This window comes from Antrostomus carolinensis, unplaced genomic scaffold, assembly GCF_000700745.2.
Source record: "Antrostomus carolinensis isolate BGI_N321 unplaced genomic scaffold, ASM70074v2 scaffold52237, whole genome shotgun sequence".
NCBI lineage: Eukaryota > Metazoa > Chordata > Aves > Caprimulgiformes > Caprimulgidae > Antrostomus > Antrostomus carolinensis.
The window spans coordinates 46,031-58,509 of NW_010327700.1; the positions used below are offsets into that span (position 1 = coordinate 46,031).

The window sequence follows — 12,479 nt, forward strand, 5'->3', positions numbered from 1 at the left end:
AGTAGTAGTGGAGGTCTGGTGGCAACTGGTGGTAATGGAGTCAGTTGTGTAACAACATAGATACTAAAAAACCGGGCACAGTTACGTTGCTTTTATTCTTACTGTGTCTTACCTAAAGATCTGATTGCTTCTTTCAAAGATTTGTGAAGTAATTCTGCAGTCTCATGTGGTTTTTGTACAGTGTAAATATCGCTGAAATACAGTGTTGCGGGACGCTAATCCTTGAAGTAGCAGCAGAGGATGCTGTAGTTAAAAGCTTTTACAATAGCATCGAACATTCACAGTCTGTAAATAGAAATAACTTGGAAAGAAATGGGTACCCATAAATGCAAATAAGATCATTCCTTACACGTGCGATCTAACTGATAAAAAGCAGAAGTGAGACATGTGAGCAACTGTTTTCTGAAGGTAAAAATGTGAGCAGTGATGGAAGCGGATGAGTGCTAGTAGAGGAAGTTGTATACAACCCAAATACTGTCCTGTCGTATTCACCTGGACTCAGGACTGCAAGAAGACACCTCAGAAGCTGTGCAGGGATACTTCATAGCCTGAGTGCTAAAATAACTTTCCTAACCCTCCTAAATCTCCCCCCCTTCACCTGCAACTCCTCGCAGTGGCTGAGCACACTCTGTCCCCACCCAACTGCTAAGCGGTCCCTGCTCGGGGACACAACAGGATTTTGTGGTATCCAGCAGACCTGGTCATCAACCTTGCCATGTAAAGCAAACAGGTGTTGCTCGTGTGTCTAGTGCCCACTCATGCTGCCTTGCAGAAGTGTATCCATGAGAAAATGCATAGATACTAGCTTTGAAGTTTGCTCTAACTGCAAAGGTGGTGCTTCACATAACTGTTCTTCTTTCTTCTCTTTAAATATTTAAGCTATATTTGAAGTTAGCCCAGTACCAGGGTGTTCTTTGGGACATGGAGAATGCAGATCGTTATCCTGCTGTGCCCATTTCTCTTCCTTTCTCTTTGGTCCAAGAAAGCAATGGTGTGCTGTCACAAATAGAGATTCTCATTGATAGACATTGGTTTTGGGTGAGATGGTGCTTTCTCACCTGCTTTTTTGCTTCACTAGAAAATACGAAAATGACAGAACAGGCTGATGACCACCAAAACCTGGTAGTTGCTGAATTTGTGGTTTAGTTGCTCCATTGAAGACAAGTGTCTGTAACATAAAAAGTAGGATTAGTCAGCCTACCTTAGGATCTGCGTTGGAAACTTCACTGGAGCAGAGCAATGTGTGTTAAGAGAGTGGTGCAAGGTGCTTCTGATGCAGATACTGATCATTTAGAGCTGTTCTAGTCAAGGAAAAGCTCCTTACTGGTTCTGGTCAACAGGAATGTTCTCAGCCCTCTGAGTATTCAGTCATTTCTATATTCAACTGACGTCTTCAAAGTTAGATTGTTTCAGAAAATGGTTCTTGTTTCCAGTGCTTTCCCACTTCCTTTGCTTTTAGTTGTTACAAATGGGAAAGACACCCTCATCTAATTTGTCCCTTTATAACATTTTCTCATATCACCTGTCATATATTTCTTCAATTATTAAAAAAAGAGAGAATCAATCTTTGTAGCCTCTTCCAATATTGACACTTGTTTTTTTTTCTTCCCTTTTTTTTTTAAGATGGAAACATAGTAGATGAGGTAAAAAACAGATTTTGATGTACCATATTTTCAGTGTTACTGTTCACTGTATCTTAGTGTTTCCTTTGACTGCCAGTAGAGACTAAATATATTTCCATAATGAGTTCAGGTGATTTACATGATGGATTTGAATTAGAGCTCAGAGTATATCAAACTTGTTGAATTATTTTGTGTATTTGCCTGCCTTCTACACTTGTAACCTCCAGAGTAGTGACAATCTTAGTCTTCCTTAGTAGTGGCTGTCTTGCATCATCTTCTGGATGATTAATAATGTGAAAAAGAGACAGCACAAATCATGGAAGGATTATGAAAGTTTGAATATGAGAAGGGAAAGGGCATCCTGAGTTATTTGCCTGTCTGTCCCGATATCCTGGGTAGCCAAAAAGCTTCATTATTTTATGTACATACCCAAAAGATGCCAAAGAAACCTAGTTTCCATTTGCACCAGCTGTGCTGGTTTGTCTCGAGCATTTCATAGTTACTTGTGCTTTGCTCCTGTACAGTCTCCCATAATAACAGCTGACTGAAATAAGAAGTAGTGTTTTTTGTTAACTGCTCAACTACTTCATTCTTAAATTCCTGCAGAACTATTTGATTAAGATCATCTGGTCCTGGTAACTTACTTTGCTCCATAGGTAGGCAGTTTGTTCCAGTGCCTGCAGCCCGTCACTGCCGCAGTCAGAGGCTCCAGGAAGTTCTCCCACCTCTGCTCCCTGCTGTTGCAAGAAAGAAACATAGGTGTAGACTACTGACCTGAGACAGAGATTCCGTGGAGCCCCCGAAGTGCCCTCAGGCTTCCCACTTTAAAGCTGTAGAATTTCTGCGTAATCTCGCGCTGGTGTTGTGAACCCATTTTGGAAGCAAAGACACCAGTATGTGGAGAAAGATACTTAAAGCTACAGCTGCACTGTCATTAAAGAGAATGAGACAGTGCCCAGATTATGGAAAGTATTTTCTGGAAATGTTGTGGTTTCCTGACACATTAGGTATCAGGTTTTTTCCTTTTTAGCAGTTTACTGGTTTTCTGACATTTGGCTTATTAGAAGTACAGCATCCTGGGCAGTATTGGTCTCCTCCTCAGATGGCTTAATGTTTCTTTGACAGATCTTGGAACATATTTGACAATACACGTCAGGACCCCACAGGACTAACAGCAGTTCTTCAGTCTACAGATCTGGTTGGAGTCTTGCATATGCTGTACTGTGTTCTTTTCCACGGGACAATTTCAGATCCAAACACAGCGAGTCCGAAAGACAGCTATGCAGCGAACACAATCCAGGTTGCCATTCAGAGTTTACGTTTCTTCAATAGTTTTGCTGTTCTTGATCTGCCTGCCTTTCAGGTAACAGATGTTTTAAAACTTTTGCTTAGTGTGAAAATGTTAATTATTGCTTATACTTTTGGACTAAGTTTTGTCTCTAAGATCTTATTTTTTGAAGGGACTTCCATGATTAAATGTTTAGGGTTTTTTCATGCTTAAGGTTGCTAATTATTGTTATTTTTACTGTATAGCTAAGACAAATGAATTTAGGCAAAAAGTGAAAATTTGGACTATGCAAAATGCTGAATCCATTACTACTTCTATTCAAAAAAACCTCACTTTTAGCATAGTACTTTTTATATTTCATAAGCCTCAAAAATGTAAAAAAAAAATCTTGGTCAAAAGCACAAAATAACAGTTTTTCTAATGTGAAAGGACTTGCTTATGTTATAACCACAATTTACATTTGTCAGTGCTTTCAGTGTCCACTTGTATTAAGACTGTACAACTGAAACTGAAAATCACTTGGTATCAATTTCTTTTATCCAAGTAAAATTTTACTGGCCAAAATTTGGAAATTTAACTTTTCATAACTTTTATTCATGAAAAAAACCTCAAAAAAGCTCACACTGAGTCTTGAAAAGGTAAGCCTTTTCTTACCTTCTTCTGTAAATGGATTTCTAGTGTAAATTAATCATTTTGGCATACAAAGAAAACAAATACTAATATGTTTCTCAGATAAATTGGCAAGGCTGTTGTGTTAACATAAAACACCTGTCAGAAAGCATTGCTTTGCAAAACACATTTAGCAGCATCAATCTTATACAATTCATCAGAATGGGTTTCTGTTTCATTTAGTATGTAATTTGTATATATGTTGTACCACACACTCCATCTGAAAGGAATTAAACTCAGCAAGAGCTTTGCATGAGTAAAGAATTTAGTCTAAGGTATAAGTCTCCTTCAGTTCGTATTTCTTAACTTTGATTTTTAGGACATTTAGTATCTCTGATAACAGCAACAAGCAATTTGCATGTAGCAGCATTCATCTCTGTGGATCCAGTTGCAGGATTCAGTCCAGTCAGGGGTTTTTTACAGGGCACAGAAACATATTTTTAGAAGTATATTTATTGCAGTTTCATGTAAAACAGCTCTTAAACACGCTACTAACTCTCACTTCGTTCTGTAAATCAAGGTATATTAAAGTAGTTATCTTCCACAGCTTGTTCAGTAGCTCTTGGTTTGAGACTGGGTGTTCATTTGTTGCTGTAGATATTACAGGTATATACCAGGGAGTAGTGAGATTTGAACTGGGGCAGCTATAGCTTATAGGGGGGCTATAGCAAAGTGCAGTGCTGAAGAGCTGTCCCACTGATACCTTGAGAAGCCACTATTAATTTTCACAATGTAAGCTTCCACTTACACTGTCTGTCTGTCTTTAAACTACCATTATATGTGACCATTTATAACAAACCTTGAGCATTAATTCCCAAATCCCAGGATATATATTAGTTTGTTCTGTATAAAATGGTGGAAGATAGTAATTATTGCCTAAAGGGTGGGAGAAAGCTAACCAGTGTGAATTATTTCATTCAGTTCATCGATGCAGAGCTCCGCTCAGGAAGCATCACTTAGCTGTCATTCTGAATTGTAGGCATAGCATTGTTTGTGGTGGACAGACACACTTGTGTAGCTTGAGCAGCTAGCCCTTTTCAATGTATTAATATGATTTGTTTCTGTAATGTTAAAAAATCAACATACACCTGAGGCAGTTTGCTGTCCATTCTGACCCTGTGGACTGTAGCAGGCTAGCAGACAGCAGTGGGAAAAAGCGTAGTTTATGTACTGTCTGATTATCATCTCTAAGGAATAGTTTTATCACGTAACAGTAGGACTATAGAATAGGGTTTTTTGATTAACAGAAGAGGTCTGGTATTCTAGAGTTTGTATTAGCACAGATGGCTCATGGGTATATATTTAATTTAATTTGACAGTCTAAACAATTGAAAGATGGTAGTGAGAAACAACACAGGATACTGAGCTGATATTAATTCTGGCTAAAAAGGAAGCATAGTTTCCTTGAAAAATTAGTTTAACTTTTATACACAAACTCAAGTGCCCTTTGACCTGTTGTTATCAGGGAAGGTTAAACCCAGAGTTCTAGGTCACAGCATGCATGGACAGCACTAATTAAATAAGGGTGGACCTAAGAACATGGCATTTACATGATGTAAAGCAGTAAGTAACTGGTGGCTGTATTGTGCATTAAATTTTGAAAATATACTAACTTAGCAGAATGCTTGAGGTTCAAGATGGAACCACAGCTGAGTCTGTTTTTATTGTCAGGAATTCCGCTTTTCCTGGGTAGATTTGGAGTTTGCTAAAACTAAACTATACTACAGACTGGGCTTTATGTATATGTACTTAATGCAGGCTGCAAGGTATAAAATCAAGAAAACTCTCAAATGAAAGAGATTTTCTCACAGGCCTGCATTGCTGTTTCATTAGAGTTAGTAGACTGTCATGCTCATTCCTTGGGCTTTAGTTTTCCCCTTTGACCTTGTGTCGTTCTGTCTGTTTGACATGTTTATTAAATAGAGGCTGTAGGCTGCGCAGATAAAATCTAATTCTGAATCTCCATGTTACAGCAATTTGCCTACTTTTAAAAAGCATCCCAAGAAGCTTTGCAGCTGAGTGTTCTCTCCTTTTGGATGTTTCTAACTTATTTTAATGTTTGAAAAGTTATTATTTGTTATTAATCTTTGTATTCCATTCAGAGCACAAGTTATTAATGAGAAATGCATTTTGCTCTTCTGCAGAAATGAAGATGGTTTGTTTTCTTTTGCTTATTACTAAGAAATATTATTAGCTTTAAGTTTTCCTGGAACATGTTATGTATGTCAAATGAAATGGTCAGCTTAATGCTGCACTGTATGTCAGCTGAGCAGAATCCAATTTTTCCTGTGTCCCTTTAAATTGTGAATTTATTCTTATAGTCCAGTTGCAAACAATAAGTTACTGAAAGGAGAGAGCTGATTCTGTCCTGCTTCAAAGTCATTGCAACAAAGAACATAGTCTATACTTTGCAAAAAAATAGTGCAATTCATATATATGTCATTCACAGAATTTCTATAGCATACTGCTAGAGTGTAATTTCTGTTTCTTGACCTTTATTTCAGTCTATTGTGGGGGCTGAAGGACTGTCCCTTGCATTCCGGCACATTATCAGCTCTCTGCTGTGGTACTGTTCCCAGCATACCTGTGAAAGATTGCTGCACGAAGTCATTATTTGTGTGGGCTATTTTACTGTAAACAACACAGATAATCAGGTAAGGAAAATGGCAAATGGGATCAGAAGTTATCAAGTGCACATTTGGTCATGGATCCCTCAAGAAAACTTATCCCCTCAACGTTGTTTTTGAAGCACTTGGGATTCCTATGAGCACAAATACATGTGTTTGCAAAACAGAAGCTGAAGTTGCATTTTTAACACAAAAATATTAATTTTATGTGGCCATAAGCAAAGTCCATGTTCTTATGCAGACACTGATGCTGACATTGCATTGATTTTTAACTAGCCTTACTTGCTGCCAAGATATACCTAGCAAGTGATATTTTTAATTCCAAGTTGTTTGTGTCAGCTTGGATCAGATGGCTGTGGTACCCAAGTTAAACCCTTTTAAAGCCAACTAAGCTAAGTTTAAAGCTAACTAAGCCGTGAAGTCTGTCCTCAGATGCCAAGGTAGCCAATGTACCCTGGTAGTTAGATTGCTCATTTAAGTTTAAGCCATTCTTTTCCTTGAATCCTAGTAACAACCCAAATACTCTGTGGAACAAACAGTGGAAATTCCCCTTTAACTTCCTTGATTGTTGTCTGATTTTCTCAGTGGAGTCTGTGACCTCTCATACTAGCTTATAAAATAACCCAGACAAAAAACTTCAAAAATATTTCAAACATTTTAGTCTTAAACATCTCAGAGTTTCCTCAGCTTATATGTAGCATCTCAGAGTGTATTGAGCAGGGCAGAAATTGCCAGTGGCTCTTTGAGTGTGTGAACCTGACTTTGGATGTGTAGAAACTGCATTATGGTGCCTCTGTCTTCGGTATGATTCAGCTACATGCTGTATTTTGTGAAGTTACTCATTTTGTTCGCTCTTCCCATTTCTGTTCAGCTTTTGGAGCGGGGATTCAGGGTGAGGAGCATAGTGTCCTTAGTTAAGCTGAAGAGCAGAAGAAAGAAGTGTTACAGCTTGTCAGCAAAGGTTTAGAGAAAAGCTGTCTGATAAGATTCTGAGAGTTGTTGACTACGATTGGAACATTATAATATCTTAAAGCTTACAATGCTGTTGAAGTATTATGTAATTATATAATGGAATTATAGAGTCATGTTTCTGTGGCTTTGGCTACAGCTGGAGGGAGGATCCTGCAGCCTTCCTACCCTAGGCAACCAAGTCCCGCTTGGGGTCTGGAGCTGACTGTGGGCAACACTTTTTAATATGGTCATTTTGAAAATCCATGTGATATTGCTGCCATTTTCTGATTCCTACTGCTGCACAACGGGCTGTGCTGGCGTCCAGAAGTGCCAGCAAACAATGTTGTCTTTTCTCTGCAGTTTAAAAATTTCATTTCTGGCACAGAAGTATAAACAGATGTGACTCATTGCACAGAGGACTTGCAACTATAAATGTGCCAGGAATAGAACAGGAGAGGGAGTTCCTACCAGAGACATCCATTAGAGTAGTCTGTAGTGCCTGTCGCTGTTTAGTGCTCATGCCCTGGGGCGAAGGTCACACCATGGCGAGCAGGCACTGTGCCATGGCAGCAGCTGGCGGTGGTGGCTGCCGACAGGCAGTCGAGAGACTAAATATGTGCAAAATGCGTTTGTCTGTGGGCGTGCTTCCCAGCTGGTGATTCTGCAGTGTCTCGGAGTCTTCAGCATGTGCACTTGGGGTTGAGGTCATGTGCCATCACTAATCTACCCCTGGACTGAGTTAACTTTCAAGATTAAAAGGTAGCTTCTGCAGCTCTGAGAGTCAAGTTTAGGTAAAACAACCGCGGTGTGTTAGTACTTTTCATACACTAAAAGCAGTCTTTTACAGTGGTTTGCTTTGGTGGCACTATCTCGAGAGGTGTCATGACATATTTACTATTTAATTTCTCATATTCCTATTTGATAAGCTTTTAACTGAGAAAGTGACGTTTTGTTTTGGTTTGGTTTTTTTTATTTAAAGCAACATTTTGAAAAAACTGAAGCATTGTTTACTCAGGCAGTACTTGCATAATGTGGGGAAGGTTGGTTTTTTTAGTAAAAAGTATGTTCCCTTTTACTTCTAGGCAAAGCAGTAAGACTTGCTTACGGTCGTTATTTTCAGGTGCTGTTAGTAATGTGACTTCCAATAAAGATACGTTGCCTTTCATGAAAAGGGAAGTGCTTTCTCTTTGTTCAGTTATGGTTTAATTTATTATTACATTTTGAGCTTCCAGTTTTTTCTTTGATTGTTGATCATTTGCAGAGTCCTACTCAAAATAAAAAATTTGTCTCTCAGTAAAAGCTTACAAATAGTAGGCTTGAACTCCTGGAAAGAACAGCATAATAAAAATAGATACATGAGACTTGAGCTGTGAAAATAAATTTCCATAGAGCCTGATAGCTCTTTTTATTTAGTATTTGAACAAACTTTTAAAAAGTCAATAATGGACATATTTCAAAGCAGATTTGCATTATTCTTGCAGTCAAATGTACATTTGTTTTGAAATGTTTGTAGTTTAAGTAAGTCTTTTGCTCTCTAAATTTGTATTCCTTATTACAAACCTTTTTATATTTTAATTCCTTTCAATTATAAAAAAAAAAAAAAAAGTACAAATAGTTACTTGGTGTTTTTGATGTGCCTTTTCTCATTCCTTTGTCTACCCACATGATCAGATAAATATCCAAAACAGTGTACTGGAATAATGGAAAAATGGCATGAATTATTCAGAAAATTTTCAGTTTCCCAGTTTGGAGGATAGATAGATTTCTATAAAGGAGGTTTTACAGCCTGTCAACCTCAACATTGACCTTCTGTAGTAGTACTGTGATTTAAGTAAGTGAATTATTACCACTATGCCGTCAAAATAATAAAAGGGCAATTTCCTAAATATTTCACATTCATAGAAGAAAATCTTCCAAGAGCATCATATGCCAATCATTTAAGGTAATATAGGTTTGTCTAGTTTTATTACACTCTCTGTAAAACTCTTTACATTTAGTTGAGTGGCAAATTAGAAAGGAAAGTTCTTTTCTCTTGTATAGCTTTGAGATTCCTATTTCACTGCAGTTTCCAGGAGCCCTAAATAGGGGAGGGGCCTCACGGTGGGTCCTACACACAAGCAGAGACAGTGGCTGGGGTCCCAGTTAGTGTCTTCACCATGGTTGGCTTTTGGTCCAGGCCTAAGTGATTTTGTTGAGGAGCGATGAGGACAGTGGCTTCTTAAGGAACACATTCCTTAAGTGTTTTGATAGTGCTTGCTCTGTTTATTTTAAAAAGACTATGATTTTGCTGACTCTGCCCACATATAATATATTAGTAATATTCCTTTCCTTTTTTCATACTTTGTTTTAACATTCACAAAGCTTTTTCAGGGCAGCTGCTGTCACTGAAGAAATAAATCAGTTATGAAACTGAAAATTTCAAAAAGCAGAGAGTGTTTTTTTAATATTTTAAATGCTTTAACATCATTAGTCAAGCCTAAACTGCACTGTGTGTTTTGTATCGGCACGTGAACTTGTGTTTACTACAGAGTTAGACAGGCTGCGTTTCACGAGACAAGATTCTGTAATCACATTGCAGCGGAGCTTGGCTTTTTTAGGCATCTGCTTTGCATGAAGTATGATCGAGGAAACTGTTTCTCTTTTTTTTTTAGCCACCGTTTAATCTACTAACATGCGAAAAGAGGTCCCATGATACTAAGAATAGACATGTAAAACTAAACTGTATAATAAAAATAATGTCCAACCTTTTAATAAGTCAACCATGCTACATCAGAGTATAGGGTACAGTTTCTAATTAAAATGTTCTTGTTAATTAAAAATATCCTTCTATTTCATTACATTTTTATTCCCTTTCATTGTTTGATTTAATTATCATAATGAATATAATTAGCATGTGTTGTCAACTCACTTCATTTGCATATTATATTGGATAATTGAATGTGGTCCCGTAATTAAATTAACATGAATGACAGACGATTTGGCTTCTTTCACATCGCTGTATTGGGAATAAAAATCTTTCCATATTCATTGCAGTTAGTGAATATTTTTCATGTGAATAGTCATCACAAATCAAATCTTCAGACTCCGGATATTGCCTGAAAGGCTCCAAAAAAAGTTGCATTGTTCATTTGTCTTGCTATGCATTTATTTAAATAAAAATAGCTTTTGTTCTTTCAGTCTTTGACACACACTGTATTTAGAGTGCTGTAGAAGAATCACACTAACTTTTGGGATTTGTAGTATACGGAACTATATACTTCTAAATTTTCAAACTAGAACATTATTATTACTAGATTGCAAAACAAAATCTCTGAAAAAGGGAAAAGTGTATGCAGCTTTAAAAAACTTAATTATAAAATTAGGCTTTGTAGACAGAAGTAAAAACTTACTTTAGAATAAGTAATGCAATTGGAAAAACTTGGATACACAAACCATGTGTCCTCGAAGAAGGGATTATCTCCAAAAGTTTGTCTTCCAATTGCTTACATCTGACTAACTTACTTTTCTGTCACTCCAAACCTTTTATCCCCAGACAGCTGTGTCCATAAGAACAGTACATTATTCTTATTATAAACTTACAAATAATTGAAATGTTAATATCTAATAATCTGTATGTTGAAAATAGAAGCACATGGAATTAGATTTTGTAGTAACATTCACTTACTAGAAATTTATCTGTCCTATATAGCTGTGGAAAATTTATCACAAAGCATGTTTCGGGCATACCAGCTAGCTCTGGTTAAAGGAATAAGGAACAGTCAGATTACAGGATATTTTGGGAGAGAAATTTCTCCTGTCTTAAAAATATAAAATGTCACACAGCAGTATCACAAATACAAGTATAATGTTCAAAGAAATTAAAATATTGTGTGGTAGACACAGTTCTGAAAGGTTCATTAAATGTATTACTCGTTTCCAGCACAAAGAAAAGAGTGGATAGTCCCCAAGAAAGGCTTCATCCTAAGATTGTCTTTTCCCTTTTTTGTTAAATTATTGGCTTATAGTTATATTTTCCTTCTTTTTAGCATTTTTTTCATGTGGTAAGTCTTACTTCTGTCATAAAATAGCAATACACTTTATCCCACAGTAAGTGTATATCACATACGCATATATGTATATGGTATGTATCTTAACTATGGTTACAAGTACTGCTAGGTTGTAAGGGACACTTACAAAGTGACTTTAGATTAAAAGTTACCTTCTGTAGGGAAATTATTTTGTGCTTTTGACTGTGTTAATTCGTATTGAGTCTCAGTATGTGACCAGTTTCCTCAAGTGTTAGCATGAAGAAAGAAGAATACTTTTAAAATGGAAAAATTGTGAAAATTGGAAGTTGACAGGAAAACTTAGAAGAAGGGTTATAAAAATATTATGTAGCATTTCCATATGAGTTGTTTACTAGAAGCTATCATTAAACTTTCATTATTTATGTTGCTTTTGGAGCTATGGAGTGACTGGAACAATTTTGATCTGGTAGGTGGACTTTTTGAAAATACTAGATATGACTAAAGATGCAGGAATTGGTAGTTATGGTATAGTTAATGTCTGTATTTGTAAGTAAATAGTATCTGAAATTACTTAATTCTGATTTTGTTAGTTTCTTTTCAGAGGAAGGATTTTTAGGAGCATGGATTTTGTGTTGAGGTTGTGGGTTTAGTTCTTTAAACGTAAAACAAAACCAAACCAAAACAAAAACCAGCCACCCCACCACTACCATTTAAAGATTTATCAGTTTGAAGGTTTGAATGAAAAATATGCCTGGTAAATTTTTTGGAATAGCTGATTTTGGAAAGTGAGTGATTCATGTGAAGTTGTAATTTTGACTACCATTTAGGAGCATTTGAGCTTGTGAACAAAAAAATCCCCTAAGGATTAAACTCACCAAGTTCAAATAGAGTAAATTAAACCAGCTCTGTAATGTATGCTTTTTCTCTATCAGCCTTACATACTCATACCACATAAATTCACTTAAGTGAACCAATGTCTTTACAGGACATGGCATTCCTATCTAGGCAGTCAGTGAAAAGTGGGGTAATTTGTCAGACACCTTTGTTGGTATTTGAGCTTACTGATGAAGTTTTTCGGTTTTAAGAATGATATTCGACAAAGCAAATAAAATATGGCAAAAGCATATGGAACTGCATATTTCAAGCATCACATCTTAATTATATTTCTTACATTCTAAAGTGCATCCCATATTTTTTTAATTTTTTCCCTTTTTTGAGAGGGTGTGGGAAGGTAATTTAATATGAGCAAAGACTTAACGTGAAATCAAGTGTATTGAGTTTCAGTTCATGATGGCTGGCTGATTCCAGTAGGGAA

At 36.7% G+C, this 12,479-nt stretch overlaps 1 protein-coding gene across 1 annotated transcript in view; it reads left to right on the forward strand.

The window, feature by feature from the left end:
- The window catches only part of SCAPER (S-phase cyclin A associated protein in the ER), a gene marked incomplete at its 5' end in the record, with an annotated part of 71,607 nt that overhangs the window by 44,609 nt on the left and 14,519 nt on the right, over positions 1–12,479 (forward strand). Inside the window, 2 exons of the mRNA XM_010171958.1 lie at positions 2,748–2,985; positions 6,084–6,233. Coding sequence (XP_010170260.1) covers positions 2,748–2,985; positions 6,084–6,233 — 388 coding nt within the window. The remainder of the gene's footprint in view (positions 1–2,747; positions 2,986–6,083; positions 6,234–12,479) is intronic.